The sequence below is a fragment of the Parasteatoda tepidariorum genome, chromosome 10, assembly GCF_982258835.1.
Source record: "Parasteatoda tepidariorum strain Cologne lab strain chromosome 10, Ptep-v5.0, whole genome shotgun sequence".
Classification (NCBI taxonomy): domain Eukaryota; kingdom Metazoa; phylum Arthropoda; class Arachnida; order Araneae; family Theridiidae; genus Parasteatoda; species Parasteatoda tepidariorum.
This window is the reverse complement of record NC_141764.1, coordinates 51,490,643-51,507,615: the sequence shown is the minus strand read 5'-3', so window position 1 is coordinate 51,507,615 and position 16,973 is coordinate 51,490,643. Positions and strand designations below refer to the sequence as shown.

Here is a 16,973-nt window from a genome sequence, read left to right as displayed (position 1 = left end):
TAAAAATTAACTGAAATAATGTATTATTCTTATCTTTTTTGCTTGTCAGTTATCAAGTTTAAAAAAAGTTAGCAAAGTTCTAGTTGTTTATTATGATGATGATGCTCGTGATTTTGAATTGCTGTTTTCTAAAAAATATGTTTAAAATAAATATCAAATTTTAAAGGTTTAGAAGCATTGCTCTGATGTTATTTGCATAAATTTTGTACAATTTAGTTTTGTTGCAACTTAAATCATTTTCTGTTAAAAAAAAATGGTCCCTGTTAAAAATATTAATATGTCATATGTAAAAGGTCATTTCAAAAGCAAAGCTTTTCGTAAAAAAACTAAACTCTATAAATTCTTTAATCAGAAGTTTATGTCTATCCCTTGTAATGATTGTTTTTAAAACTTCATTTTCTGTACACAAATAATGAATATGCATTTACAATAAAATTAAGAGTTTGTGTGACACATTGTGGGCAAACAAGTACTGTTATGTGAGTAAATAGGACCATTTTACCACCTGAATGTTTTAGAGTTTAGGTCTCTACATCAATGTATGATAAATTTAGAGCAATTCTGAGAAGGAGAATTTTGAATTCAAGCAATGCTGCTTGAGATGGCTATGCTAATACTATGTAAGTATGAAGAGGGTAAAGAACATGAGGCAGTTGTATGTTTGTTTGTTATTGTTTTTAATATTTACTTTTAAAATACTTTTTAAAAATGTAATTAAAAAAAGTATTTTCTTTAAAGAGAAAAGAAAAAAATATGAAGTGTGGAAAAAATAAAATCTGATGAATTACCAGGGTTCCCACGGTCCTTGAAAGTCCTTGAATTTTTTTTTGCTAAATTTAGGTCCTTGAAAGTGCTTGAAAAACGTCTTAGGTCCTTGAAAAACTTGATAGGTCCTTGAATTTGTCCAATACTGCCGACGGCCCTTTTTATCTTTCTCGTTCTTTCTGTTTTGTTCCCGAGCTCTCTCACGTAGTTTTTAACGCCACCGTTTCTAACCGGGCCTAGCGTCTTGGTGTCTGCTAAGCGCGCGGAGCACAGCAGACAATAAATGCGTTCGGGGCGAGACTCCACTTCATCTTCTGTCGCATATGCTTAGATCTTCTTTTTTCTTATCGAAACTGGAATACTCTCGAATTTTGTAACAATATGTACCTTGTAGTTTTCAATAAATTTGCCGTTTTACCATCCGCACTTGTCCTTACGTTTGCGTCATTCCAAAACTTTATTGTAAAGCGTATTCGCAAAGGCACGGCTTCGTATTTGTGTTATGTAGTTTAGACTAGTTATGCCTGGGAAGTGCTATTTTAATCCCCAATGGATGAATAATCAAGCTTATAAAGAATGGATTTTATCGATGCCCGAAAAGAAGTTCAGAGCCAAGTGCCGATTATGCATGAAGGAGATCGATATCGCAAAAATGGAAGAATCTGCTCTGAAATCACACATGAAAGAAAGGTAAAACAAAAAAGCAGTCTCATGCCCCGAGTTCTCTTTTTCCAAAGACATCGTCATCTAATTCATCTGGTGTAAATACTCCTTCAACATCGTGTGCCCCAAGTGAAACAGAAACTTTAGTGGCCGAGGTAACATTGTCTTCTTATCTGGTCAAAAGGAATGTGCTTGATGCTGAAATTCTCTGGAGTCAGAAGTGCATCACTAGTAATTATTCATGTAACTCCTGTGAAGGGATTAGTAAATTGTTCTCCAAAATGTTTCTGATAGCTGTATAGCGAGACAATTTTTTTGTAGTGCCACAAAGTGAGCCTATTTGGGCTCCTTTGGATTGGCACTATACTTCAAAGGGATTCTTATAAATGAGCTGAAGAATGTTGATTGCTACACTGTACTCTTTGATGAGACGTTAAATCAGTCTCTACAATCTAAAATGGACATTATGGTAAGGAATTGATAATAAAATTTGCACTAAGTATCTTACCTCCCAATTTATGGGTCATGGAACTGCAGAAAATATTTCTGTCCTCTTTTTACAAATGCATGGATGATGGTTAAAAGCTGTCTAAATTACTTCAATTATCCATGGATGGACCCTATGTCGATTGGAAATTCTATTAGAAGCTTCAGTGTGAATTTAGAGAGAAATATTCCCACCAGGTCATATTCATTGGCAGTTGTGGATTACACATAACGAATAATGCTTTTAAACATGGTGAAAATGGGATATGTTCCTTCTAATTTTTATTTTCAGAAAGAATTGTTGCTGCATAACATTTAGAGAAGGTTGTGTAAATTATGGATGAATAATTTCAGAAACGATGTTTAATAGAGGAGAGGAGGGGGTTATGGAATAGTCATGGAATATGGAATACCTAAGGTTTAGCTCTGTCTTTCATGCAGCCTTCACATGGAAATACACAGGATTAAAGGATTTCACCATTAACACCTCATTACCATTAGTTATAGATTGTGCTGAAAATGATTTTGTGAATTAATATCTAAAACCAGTAGGGTTGTTTTTAAAAAAATATAAATTTTAGTCCATAATACATATACTCTCTTCTCTCTATATAGGAAAAGCATTTAGGTATTATATTTGAAATTAATTATTGCCACAACAAGCATTGTTGCTTCTAGTAAAATAGAAGAGAATAATTTTTAAAATTGGTCTTAGATTAAGGTCCTTGAAAATTTTGTTGAGGTCCTTGAAAAGTCCTGGAAAGTCCTTGAATTTCAATCTCATTATAGAGTGGGAACCCTGAACTATTCATAGAAGACAGGAATAAAAACATTGGAACTAATTTGATTGCTTGATAAAACTTTTAAGTGTTTCTTATAAATGCTTTTACACCGGCCAGGTGGCTGAGCAGACAGCGTGCCTGACTGTGAAGCCAGTGGCTGCGGGGACAGTGTGCCTGACTGTGAAGCCAGTGGCTGCGGGTTTGAATCCCGCTCAGGGCGGGGATGATTCTGTCTCTGTGTGTTGTTCTCTGTTGTTTGATGTGTGAATGTGGCCCACCCTGTGAATGGGTATCTGTGGCAGTGTGGCATGGGTAATGTTGCTCGCCTCCATGGCTTAGGTTCACAGGTGCCCACTGGGTAACGTTAAATGAGCAGCACTTCCGGCATCTTCCGATGTGAAGAACAAAAATTCAGTGCCTGCTGTTAGATAAAAATAATAAATGCTTCCCCACCACTTCCCCAGGCAATCATAGACATTTGTTGTTTTTATTCTTGCCTTCCTCCCAAATTATACCAGCAGGTTTTGATTTAGCTTTAAAAATTATTATTAAATTCTATGTAATAATTTTAGATGATTAATAACTGATAAAATTTAATTTCTATATATTATAGGTTTGAACAAACTTAAAGTTGAAATTTAATTTCTTTTCTTATCATCTTTTGATTTTTTCTATTATGCAATTGATCAGTACTGGTAGTATTTTTTTAAATTTATGTTCGACTTTACACTTGTCCATGATCAGCATGTGGAATATACTAATTTTTGTGTATAAGCTTATATTTGATGGAGAGAAACTAATGTTTTGAACTCTTTTAATCTGGAATCTAAATATTAACATTTTGAGCTGACAAAAATGTTAGTTAAATGTCTTTTAATGACTCATGTGTGTTTTTTTTTATGAAAATAAAATGCAAATTGAAAAAAAGACTTTATTAAGTTTACTTTTTATTTAGTGAATATTTAACAGAAAGTAAAAATTATAAAATCTACTTAGTTAAGTAGAAATCTCGTTCCAGGGTCCTTTTCAAAATTAAGTATCATTGAAAAACTAGAAAAGGAAGAAAAAATGTTTTTTGGGGATATGTAATTTTTAAAAATAAATAGACACATACATCTTTACTATTTAAATTATTTTTTGTTCAGTTCTTTTTTTCATTAAGTATTGATATATATTTTTTTTAGCTAGATATGATAAAAATTGTCTAATCTGTTATCATAATTCCTATTAATTTTAAGTGTTTTCCGCAAAGATGCTTCCTATGAAACTTTAATATTATTACTTTTCTAACATGTAATTTAAAATCTAAAAAAAAAAAAAAAAAAAAACTTGTAAATAATATCATGTTGGTTGCCAAGCCTTTTTTAGCAGATAAGGTGACAGACAAAACGTTCTTAAGAACAAAAATTTAGGAAGCTAAATAATTCCAGAACATTTATAAAACTTGATTTTGTTCTTTTTTAAAAAAAATAAAATAAACTTTAATAAACCAAATTATTTTGATGAAAGAAAAACTTTTCTTTATGTAACTTATTATCTTAATTTGATGTATAAAAAAAACACTCATCATTAAAAAGCTTCTACTACATCAACCAGATTTAAAACATTCAAAATAGCCGCTTATACTTCTGTTCTAAACAGTTTTAATTGTTAAACAAGTGTGGTTATAAGTAAATTCTAATTATGTAGTTTAAAAAATAAGCGTATTGTAACAAATGTGACATCAATTTGTGAACAACAGTATTTGGTTATGTAAAAACTTATTTCTTTTTACTCAGAAGTAAAAGGCATCTATCATAACTCGCCATCTCATTTTATTTGTGGCCAGATATTTTATCTCTTTCCATGTCTTGCTTATTGTTTTCAATTCATTTATAATCACCCTTTGCCAAGTATTTTTTAGTTCTTCCTCTTTATTTTTATATTGCTCTGAGGGTTCCAATAAAAACTTTGTTTTACTTTAACTTTCTTAGGTTTACATAGAACTTGACCAATCCATTTCCAGTTCAATTTTTTTCTCTTTTGTTGCACCAATGATTTCTACTTTACAAATTTTATGGAACCCTTTGATATATGAGATTCTTCTTAAATTGTTGTTAATAAATAGTTGAAGTTTTTTCATGTATGTGCCATCTCTCTGGTTATATTTTCAGTTCTCTTTCAATTATTTTTTTTTTAAATACTGTTATTTCTTAATTATTGCCTTATAATTTTTATATTTTGTTATTGAAAATGTCTATTAATGACAATGCTAATAAAAGACTCTCATACCACTTTTCTATTTGCTCTTTATTAAATTTTTAATTCTGCATGATTTTTCTTTCTTTTTTTAAAAAAACAAATTACATTAGATGATATCAATTTATATTTTTCAATCTACTCTGAGAAATCTTTTACTTTTTTTTCTTTTTTGTTCAATTCTATCATGTATTTAATGTTTTAATATTGTGGTTTTTTGGAACCTATGTAAAAATACTTATGACATCTATGCTGAACATTTTTTGAGAAAATCTGCGGAAGTCTTAAGAGTGTACAAGTGCTATTTTTCCTAGTCTGATAAAGCAAAGCTATTATAAACTACATTATTTTAAAGGTAGAATAATATTCTATCACATAACATTAGTCAAAAAAAAAATTTAAATCAAACAAAAATAAAAAAAATTTAACCTAAATCCAAGATGTCTTATGTTAACAAGAAAGTTTTTTATTTCACCAGTTAAGGCTTGTGTTAATGGACGTTTTTTGATATTCCTTCTATCCAAACTCTGTTTTTTTATATATATATATATATAATAATCAAAAACATTGTTTGCTATTTAATGCAAAATGGGACTTTCTTCTTGCAGAACTGTTAGAAGATTTAGAAGTTTTTCTGTGTGTAGTTATTTCATTACTAATTCTTATTTTTCTATTTTAGGATAACCTACCATCATGTGCAGATTGCATTGAGCTTGGAGGTCCTTGTGGTGTTAGTAATATATTGCTGTTTTTATAATATTAGATATATGATGTAGAATTAGGATTACCTACCATCATATGCTAAACATGATAATCTAGGGTGTCCTTATGGTGTTAATATTACATTGCTTTTTTAAATTAAAGGTGTATTTAAAATTTAAATGGAAACTTAATTGTTAATTTTTTTACTTATTAAATTAAAATTTAATTATATTTTAAGATTATTAGCATGGATTTATTTAGATAAACGTTTATTTTATCAGCACTTATACTAAGCTCACTCTTAAGACTAAAAAATGTTGAATTGAATCACTGATTGTATATTTTTTATGTTGTTGTCATGTCTATGCATGCAGTGCTAGTGCAAAGATTAGAGTCCTCCAAAAGTCTTGATAACAAGATTTACAAGTTCTGGAGCGCGATGGCCATGGAGAATTTCAATGGGGGGTGCTCCAAGTTGAAAGAGGGAGCCGATAATGGCCTGGCTGTCAAAAGCATGGTCTGGAGTTAGTTACAAATGAGGACAGTACTTGCAGATGGGATAGGATTTTATACTGTTGCGTGAGATCTTCATACCCTTGAAATGTCTAGTACGTAGCCTAGCTATTGTAGAGGAGAGGTTTCTTGGGCAGTTTAGATCAGGGATTGTTGCTTTATATTTTTTATATATAGATATTATTAATTATAGAAAGATTATATATATATTATTAATTATAGGTATTATTAATTATATTTTTTTAAGGTAAATATTATTAATTATAGAGAGAAGTTGAAAATATGTGTTTTTAAGATTGCTGCATCGAAATTTCTGCGCTGAAATAATTTAAAACAAAAAGTGTTTTTTATTAGGCTGGAATAGTTTTTAATTGTGAGAATATTATATTTTTAGGTACTTACGAAATTTTCACTCGGCCTCAAAAAATACTTGTTGCTTCAATTTGGCAATTGATTTAATGATGCATAATTTTTTTTATGTAACTTAAACCAATTTTTTAACTTTTTATTTTATTACTTTTTTTCTGACCATCCCAGAAACTTTGCATTTTTTCATTAAGCAAAATACATTTTTAAAAATTGTCTTGTCAACATAAAGATTAACTGTATTTAGTATCATTTGGCATGATACTATTGTTCATGATTGTCAAAAGTTACTGCTTTCAAGCAATTTTCTCCAGCATGTAAACCTTTTGACGAGTCGCAAAAGCTTATTTCTGTAGTCCTTATAGTAAATACCAATATTTATTACGCATCATTGGCATTATTATTAGTGTGGTGATTTCTTATGGTTCCTCTAAACCAGTGGTTACCAATCTTTTACAGCTACATAAACCTAAATGATTGAGCATCTTTTGACAGAACCCCAAATATGTAAATAAAATTTATCAAAAGCTGTGGACATTGTTGGAAAAAAATGTTGAATTGAATCACTGATTGTATATTTTTTATAAATGATATTATTATGATACATATATTATTATGATATATATATTATTATGATAGTATTCAATGGGTATAATGAAATTTTTTCGATATCTGTTTTATCAATAGAATTCTTACAATAATAGATTTTATGTCAACAATTAAATTGGCAGGACTGTAGCAGTATCTAGTATAGTTCTGAATTTATTTTTGGTGCATATATTTGATGAAAACGAATAAAATGAGCTGAATTATAGTTTTAGAAAAATAACTCTTATAAACATTGAGAATAGGTAGCAGCGAAACATAATTGGTTATTTTTGAATTTGGTTATTTTATTTCAAATTGAAAAGTTGATGAGAAATATTAAAGAAATTTTTTATAAATTTTGCTGCTTCTTTTTTTTGCAGGCATTTTACTTAAATAATTTTATAAAAATAACCAAAATATCAAGTAAATTATAGCTTATTGTTTAGATATAAGTATAATAACAGGCTTCATAAAATATTACTAATTTAAAACACTCGGAACCCTTGTGTCCCTTCCGCACAACTTTAGAGTTCCACAAGCAGCATTTGGGAATCGCTGCTCTAAACAAATAAGTAAACAAATATATTATATATCTTTATATTAGGATGTATTCATATATTTGTATAATAATTTCAAATATACTATTTCACACATATGATGATTTGAAAATATCCTCTTAGCTGTTTTACGTTTTTAATCAGTTTTTTACTGTTTTTATCAGTTTTCAATACTAATCATGTCAATAATCTAATTGCAATAAAATCATATTATAGCAATTGTTTGAAGTGCAATAAAACTATGTATTTGTATTAAGAATTTTTTTGTTTCATTTTCATTAGTGATTACATTAGTGTAACTTGTAAAAATTGCATATATTTTTAGGCTTGCTATAAATTAATTCCAGTGATTGACAAAATACCAGAAATAGATCAAAACTCTTTAAAATATGTCAGAAGCGTTCTGGACGATGTGGTTGGTAAGTAAAATACATTATTAAAGGTGACTATGATTTTTGGTCATAAATATCCATTTATTTCTGATATGTTCTCAATCATAAAACTGAAAAACAGTGATGCTGAAAGGAAAATAAAAAAACCTTATCATTGTAATGCATATTAGTTTAGTTTTTTTAATCTATTTAAATTTTGTATTTAATCATCATTAGCCATTATATTTATATATAATAAATAATCAATTTTTTTATTATTTAAAGTTTATTTACAGATATTTTTGATGTTCTTAGATTTATCTTAGTGTTATATTTAAACTACTGAATATGATTCTATTTCTCTAAATTATTCTCATTTCTTGGGGAAAGTACGACCTAAAAATTTAAATTAAGATTTTTTAAAAGTACTTAGATGCTGAATTAAAATAAATTTTTTTAATATTTACTTTTAATTTATTTTTTAATTTCTTTGTTGAAACTTTGAATTTTACTCAATATAAAAACAAAACTGTTTAATAGTGAAATGAAATACACTATATATTCAGTTACTGTCATACTCTACTTAACATGGCACTATCAATGATACTAGAGTCACTCGGAAATGTTATTGCCTAGGTTTTTGAAGTTACATTTCCCTAACTTTGGGAGTGTTCAAAGTATCCTCCAGCATCAATGTTTTTTTTTCCGGTAAATTTTTCAAAGTTTAATGGCCTCCAACCTTCTTGGAATCAATGAGAAAAATGCATTTGTAGCCTCATCTGTTGTCTCCTCTTTGAAACAGAAAAAACGCCTCATCATTTTTTTGCCTACAGCCTTCTTGGAATCAATGAGAAAAATGCATTTGTAGCCTCATCTGTTGTCTCCTCTTTGAAATAGAAAAGACGCCTCATCATTTTTTTTTTGCCTCCAGCCTTCTTGGAATCAATGAGAAAAATGCATTTGTAGCCTCATCTGTTGTCTCCTCTTTGAAATAGAAAAGATGCCACATAATTATTTTTTTTTTTTTGCCTCCAGCCTTCTTGGAATCAATGAGAAAAATGCATTTGTAGCCTCATCGGTTGTGTCCTTTTTGAAATAGAAAAGACGCCTCATCATTTTTTGGTGAATTAAAAATAGCTAGTAGTCTTACTTAGCTAGATAAGGTGGATATTCTATTGCTTTGGTGTGTTTAAGGAACTCATTTCTCAATCATGTTGAGTGAGAAAATGTATTGTCATAGGGAAGCAAGTGTCCTCTAACATTCAAACCTTGCAGACTATCTGAAGAGCATTTACTAGTGTACCAGTTAGCTGTTCTACCATCTTGACAGTTTTAACCCTTCCTGTATTTCTGAAGATAATGGCATTTAGGCATGCTTGTACATCAAAAGATGGTGTGTATGTTTCCTCACCATTTACAATTTTAAAAATAGAGTGGGGGCTACCATTTTTAGGTACATTATTAAAGGATTTCTTTACTGGTTCACACATGCTGCTCTTGCTCAGTAAATTAATGGCAAACTATTTTTTTATTTATACTCTTTATTAATAACTTTATGTATGAATTAAGTGGACATACTATTACTTTGATGTGTTTTTGTGTTCAAGGAACTCGTTTATCAATCTTGTTGAAGGAGAAAATTCATTGTCATAGTGAAGCAAGTGTTGTCTAACATTCGGTTCTTGCAGACTGTCTGGAGGACATATAGTTATGTACCAGTTAGCTGTCATATCAGCTGGATGACTTTAACCCATCCTGCACTTCTGAAGAAAACAGAAAACACTTTTCATAGCATATTATCTTTTCACCATTGTGTGTGTGGAAGCACAGGGTCGTCTTTAAAAACTCCCATTTTATATTTTAACATATTTGAATGTCACAAAATGATGTGTACATTTCATCAACATTTACAATTATAAAAATAATGTAGTGGCTACCATTTTTAGATGATTGATTAAAGGATTTCTTTAAGCTCCTCATGCTCAGTTAAATTATGGGTAAATCAATAACAAATTGTTTTTTTTTTTAAGTATGCAACTCTTTATTTGATAATGTTAGGTATGATGGGCTATCTATTGTTAAGTTCCTAGTGAATCAATAGGTAGGTACTGCAATTATCATTGATTAATATTTTCTATGTGGCAGACACATTATCTGGAATTACAGCTGACGATGGTCTTCCTGTGTGTTTTTCATTCTGATATGAAAAGGATAGTGAACCCTGTGAAATTCTATTAACCTTATGTATGCAGGACAATATTAGATCTTCATTTCCAAATGTATATATATTTTTATTTTATAACCGTCGGTGAACAGCCAACCTAATTTTTTAATTTTTTTTTTATTTACGACTACTAATGTTCAACTCTGTATCCTTGTAATTTTGAACTCAATCCAGAAGTCAAGGGAACTCCTGTATCAAGTATTGGGAGAAATTTGCCTTCATGGAGGACTTTTTGATGGAACTAACCCACATTTGCATTACTTGGAGAGGAAAACCACGAATACCTCCCACTGTTAGCCTGGCAGCAAAGGGACTGTGATTGATGCAAGCCGGATGCAGATTCATATCGACCTGCCATCACTGGGTTTCGAACCAGGTTAGCCACATTGGAAGGATGCCCTGAGTCGTCGCAGCTGTCCAAATATATATTGAGCACATTCTTCTTGATTTAAATTAACTTTTCAATTATAAATCTCTTTGACTCCATTTATCCTCCTGTCTAAAATTTATTTTATGCTAAATTACTTGCAATAAGTCAATTAAAAAATCATCATTTAGTTTGAAATAATTAATATTTTCAAATCAAATCAAATATTTCTACCATTTCTCATCTGCCTGTGTCTCAAAAATTTCAGAGTGATTTTGATATCACAGATAGCTCTGGCCAACCACTTGTTTCCTGATTACGAAAATAATCCTATTTCTTTGAATATATTATAAGTCTTTATTCTCTTGCTAGCAGATATCTGTATTTGACATTTAATTTAAGATTTCTGTTGCACTGATTTTAATTTAGAGAAACTTTACTCACAAAAACTATCCGTTTGCTACTTATTGTGAATGCTACTTAAATTCACTTACTGATGTCAGTTCCTTGGTGCTGCCATCTTGAAGGAAATTAAATCTCTCTCACTTTTTGAGTTTGTGTTTACTGAATTATAATTTAATTGATTTATATTTTTGAGTTTATTTACAATTATTTTATTGCTACTAATGTATTTTCCCCATAAATAGGAAAAAATGTATTATCCGAAGGAAACATTAAAGGTAGAAAAGCTTTTGTTAGTGTTCTTGAGAAATTTATCCAAAAGAAATTTAAATGTAAGTATTTTTAATGTTATTTAGAAGTATTCTGAATATCTGTTATAATATAAACTGTTCCATAATCACCGTTCTAAATGTTTATTTTTGGAAACTTAGCTTGAAATAGTGTAAAAAAAGTAATTTTATTGGAGGTTGTAAATTAATATTTTATTAAACTGTTTTAATGGTATAGTAATAAAGTAGTCTAATAGTTCTTATTGTAGGCTTTTACCTAATGTATCTAATGTATGTATGTACTGTAATGTTATGAGTAAGTTACCTCTAGCCATGAAACTGGTTTTGATGTTAGTCCCACTTTCCTTGTTGATGATTTGTGTGAATTTGATAATTTTTTTTTGTTCTTTAAATATTAAATTGTGACTGTACATATCATAATTTTGGAAACTTTATTTTCTACATTACTTTCTAATTTGTGTTTTCTTTCTGCCGTTTACGCAAACTTTCTTTTTAACGACTTAAATTATTATGTACAATCTAAACACATATTCATAAACATAACGTTATTTATTTAATCAAAGTTAGTGATTAAGTGTTCCTAATCATTGCTTTTTAAAATTGCATTTTTAACATTTTTGTAGAAAAATATGGCAATTTTTTATTATTATTATTCCTTAGCTCTAAATAACGTGAGTAGCATTAAATTAATGAATAAATATACTTTGAGGGTAAAGTATTAAATGTAAAATTGGAATTTTAACTCTAATTTAAAAAAAGAAAGATATTTCCATTTTGCAATATAGTTTCATGTGTTCTTAAGCATTGAATTTTTACTTTTAACACCATAATTCTGAATAATGATTGTAATTTTGTAAAAAATATTTGTATTTTACAGTAGCAAATTTGTCACTTTATGGTTCTTCGGTGAATGGTTTTGGCTTCACAAGCAGTGACTTGGACATATGTATGTCATTTAGAGAAGAAATGCGTGTAAGTTACTTTTAGTTTGTTTCAGATTTTGAAATTTCAAAAATTTTTAAGTTTTCATATAAATCTTTTATTCTTTTCTAGATAAAGCCTGCACAAATATTGAGAGGTGTGGCTAATTTTTTGAGAAGAGACAATACATATGAAAATGTGATTGGGATTTATTTTGCTAAAATTCCTCTCATAAAATTTTCTTCCATTGAAAGTTTAGGCTGGAAATGTGAGATTAGCTTATCAAATGCTCTGGTAAGAATTCTAATTGACTTATTGTGTCTCATAAATATATATAGTGAGTATAATTATTAATTTTTTTTAAAAATCCTTATGTAATCGATGTTTTGATGCTATTAAAATGTTGCCAATACATCATTTGCTAGAGAATTAGCCAGTTTCAATGTAATTCAAAGCTTACAATACAAAAATTATATTTAGTATGAAACATATATAGTTTAAATTATTTTTCTAAAAATTATCTGTAAATAAAAATAAGCTCATTGCTTTGCAATTTTTTAAAGTAATAATGTCTAAATTTTTATACTATACTCATATTGCAGGAAAATTTATTTTTTGTACTTTGTCATCATTTTCCCAGCACAATTTTGGATTTATTGTTCCATAATATGTGCTAAATATTATTCTAAGCTTAATATTTTCTAACCATTTTAAAAAAAGTAACTATTAATGTCTGGTAATTGGTACAAAATAATATCGAAATTTTTATGCTATCCTCATACAATAAAAATTTTGGTTACCATGCCATCATTCTTTTCTTACTTATATTTATTATTATTATTTTTTTTTTTTTTTTGCAGTTTGGAAATTATGATATATGCTAAATATCATTATGCTAAGCTTAATACATATATAAAAATTTTAAAAAAAGCAACAAATGTCTATTAATTAGTCAGATCTTTTCCCTTTCTTAACATAATATATGTTTTAATTGTTCTTCAATTTATACAATTATAGTATGGCATTAGTGCTCTTATGCCTGATGTATATTTTATGTGATATATATTTTAGAATATGGAAGAATTTACCCCGACCCGCCCTTATTTAGGGCATACGGGTAAATGTTTATTAAAATCAACAAAAAAAAATATCCAGAGAACAGTAGAAACATAAATTACATAAAATACACATCAGACATGGCAACAGCCCATGAACATGGCGGGCGTAGAACAGCTAAAATCATGTAAGGTGCTAAACATTAAAACAGCAATATATTAAAAGTGTCAATTAAAAGAATAATTTAAAAGAGCAATTTAAAAGATAAACGTGCAAAAATTACAAGAGAACAATATTGTAAAACAATTAAAATACTTTTATATATTTTAGAATATAAAAATAGGTAGAGAATGTTTAATAAAATGTTTTGTCCATATTGAATTGATTTAGTCTTAGATTTCAATTTTATTGTTTCTTCTTATAAAATACTTTTATAGCATAATTTATTTATTTATTCATTTTCTTGTATCACAGGCTGTACACAATTCCAGACTTCTAAATACTTATGCAGAATTTGATAAACGTTGCAAAATGCTTGGCTGTGCGTTAAAGCTTCTTGCTAAGGTTGTTTGCTCTCTTTCAGTTCATATGTTTTTATTTTATTTTACGGTATTATTTTATTATATACACATGTTTCTTTATTTATGTAAATCATATGAATAGTTAAGATTTTAAAATCAATTTCAGAGTTATAAAAACAAATATTTTTACTTATTACTTATACAGTTAAGATTTATTTCCAGTTATGTTGCTAATTTTTATGCCCCTAAATCTAATTTTTTGAAATTCTGTTAAGTTCCATCTTAACATCTATTCACAATATCAAGTAGAATTATCATTTTAGTAAGCTTGTTGTTGTAAATAAATACATATATTTCATGTTAAAACAACAATAAAAAAGACTAAAGGATGAAATGAACACATTTGTCCCTTTTCCTTTTATTTTGAACAAATATGTTTATTTAAAATACTGTTATAAAGTAGACTACTTTTGCCTGCAGATAGTGAACTAGAGTCGGAGTTTCTGCAAGAGACAAGGAAAAAAAAAAGCATCTTTACATCGCTTTTGACATCAATAACACCAAATATTGATTTCAATAGTATGCAGTCAAAAAAGGAAATGGATAGGAATTGTTTTTGGTCAACAAAAGATTTGTTCTTTTGATAGGTCATTTGTTGATACCATTTCCATTGTGTGGGAAATTCAATTTTCTGCCTATTTAACAACTCTGAAAATGCTACTTATGCAGAATAAAGGAGTTATTTTGAAGGACCTTTAAAAGATATAAAGAGACCATTGATGTAGCAATAGAAAGTACTGTTTAAAATTTCCTCCACAGTAATTGAAACAGCTTCAACGGCTATTGAAAAACAGCACCTACAAAAAAAGGACACTTTATGTTTTATTTTTACTTTTTTTTTAACTTTTTATTTATATTTAATAATTATTTACTTTACATTTAAAGAAGTAAAAAATATGTTATAGATGTGTTTGTAATTGTAAATATATATTTTTTTCTGTAGAAATCTGGAATTGCAGATTGTGTGACAAAAACATTGTCATCCTACTCTTATATAATCATGACTATTCATTATCTTCAGCAAATAAATCCTCCAGTTTTGCCTGTCTTTCCAATTCTTCATAAAGAGGTAATGTTTATTTGTGTTATATATATCTAGATATACGTTACCGTAAATGACTAATATCATCAGAATGCCGACTTTTACTAGTGAATGTCATTAATCACATAGGCGCTTTGGTGAATGTCCGAAATATTTGTTATATCCGATTTGATATTAATTTATTTGTTGATATTATTATATTTATTCGATATTTCAATATCTGCTGAGGATAGATTAAGAGAAACATCAGTGTTCGGAGTACTGTTTAAATGTCTCTAGGTAGTGGCACTTGACCTTAAAAAAACATTGATGTAGTGCATACGGAGCAAATGTATACGGGTAGTGGCACTTAACTAAATCTAGTATATATTTCAGACATTTACCTAAATGATTATGTTATTTTTAGCATTCACAGCTGGAAGTCAACAACAACCACTTTCAGTCATTCATAGTAACATATATATTGAGATTATATAAATATATATATGTGTGTATATATATATATATATATAATTAAAAAATCTGGCTTTGCAACCTGTTGAGTTTATTTGTTAGACTTATGGCATGCAGTAAGTCTTGTTAGCACAGTGTAAAGTGACAATTGTTGTCAGTTTGCAATATGAGTTATAAATTATTTGTTTCCTCAGTAGATTCCCTATTTTGTGGGTGTGTTAAAGTTTTAAATTTTTGGATATAAAGGGTTACTCACAATCACTGCCCATAATGTATATAATTCATTTTAATTATCTTTGTTGTAAATACGGTTAAAAAAAATAACACATTATAGATCGCAAATTGATAGCTACGAAAAAAAGTTGGAAAGGATATCCTTGCAGGGATTTCATTACTGGAAAAAAAAATGGGTTTAAAGTTTTTACATACTGTCAATTTTTTTAATTTTTATTATGATCTCTGAATTAACTAGATCCCTATTTTAATAAATGATTATTTTATCAATGATTACTTACTTATCCTCTATCTGACTTTGGGCACTTAAGACCTCTAGCATATTCCTCCAACGCCTCCTGTCTCTAGCAATAGATTTTGCTTCCTCACAGCCAGATATTCCACATTCTTTTAATTCGCCCAAGAACATGCGCTGGATGGTAAGTCTGGGTCTTCCTCTTGTTCTTCTACCATCAGGGGCCCATGTAAGCGCAACAGATGTAATTTTTTCTTTGGGCATTCTAAGGATATGTCCGAGCCAGCTCCATCTTCGTTTTTTAATTTCATCTTCTATTGTTTTTATTTTAGCTTTCTTTAATAGATTTTGATTTGATACTTTGTAAGACCAGAAAATTTTAAAAATAAATCTTAAACATTTGTTTTGAAAGGTTTCTAATTTTTGTATTTCGATCTTAGTCTGTTTCCAGGTTTCTGCGCCATATAATAGTACTGCTCTAACAATAGCTTTGTAAACAACTATTTTTGTCTCTATTTCAATATTTGACTCTCTCCAAAATTTATGTAATCCCTTAAAACATGTTCTTGCTTTGATTATTTTCTGTCTAATATCTTCACTACTTCCACCTTTTTTATCTACAATAGAACCTAAATGACTCTATGTCATCTATTTCGTGATTTTCGATTTTAATTTTGTCATTTTTCTTTTGATTTATTCTCATTACTTTAGTTTTCTTCTTGTTTATGAATAAACCTACACTATTTGAATATTTGTTGAATTTGTCTGTTTTAAGCTGAAGGTCTGTACATTTGGATGAAATAAGTACGATGTCATCAGCAAAATCAAGGTCTTCTAAAGTAGTTGTGAAATTCCCCCTTATTCCTCTTTTTTCATCTTTCAAGCTGTTTCGCATTATCCAGTCTATTGATACACTTGTGTGTATCACGTTAATAGGAATTACGTTAGTTTTAGTTAAAAATTAGAAAACTCATATTTAAAGTTATATTTTAATTTTAGAACTATTCTTGGTTACATATTTACATTAACATTAAGTAAAACAAAAGGGGAAGAATCTAGGAATCACTCACCAGGATGAGTCATCACAAAAAACAGGTCACATCTTCCCTGCTATGCAAACTCTCTACTGATTCCTAA

General features: G+C 28.9%; 1 protein-coding gene across 4 annotated transcripts in view; it reads left to right on the top strand.

Moving 5' to 3' along the window:
• Positions 1–16,973, top strand: part of LOC107447369 (terminal uridylyltransferase 4) — a 101,249-nt gene that overhangs the window by 68,630 nt on the left and 15,646 nt on the right. For 3 of the 4 annotated variants that reach the window (XM_016062259.4, XM_016062261.4, XM_016062257.4), the window contains 7 exons: positions 5,614–5,664; positions 7,986–8,079; positions 11,270–11,356; positions 12,192–12,286; positions 12,368–12,529; positions 13,766–13,855; positions 14,816–14,941. In XM_016062259.4, coding sequence (XP_015917745.2) covers positions 5,614–5,664; positions 7,986–8,079; positions 11,270–11,356; positions 12,192–12,286; positions 12,368–12,529; positions 13,766–13,855; positions 14,816–14,941 — 705 coding nt within the window. The remainder of the gene's footprint in view (positions 1–5,613; positions 5,665–7,985; positions 8,080–11,269; positions 11,357–12,191; positions 12,287–12,367; positions 12,530–13,765; positions 13,856–14,815; positions 14,942–16,973) is intronic. The other variant, XM_043040574.3, reaches the window with a different exon arrangement.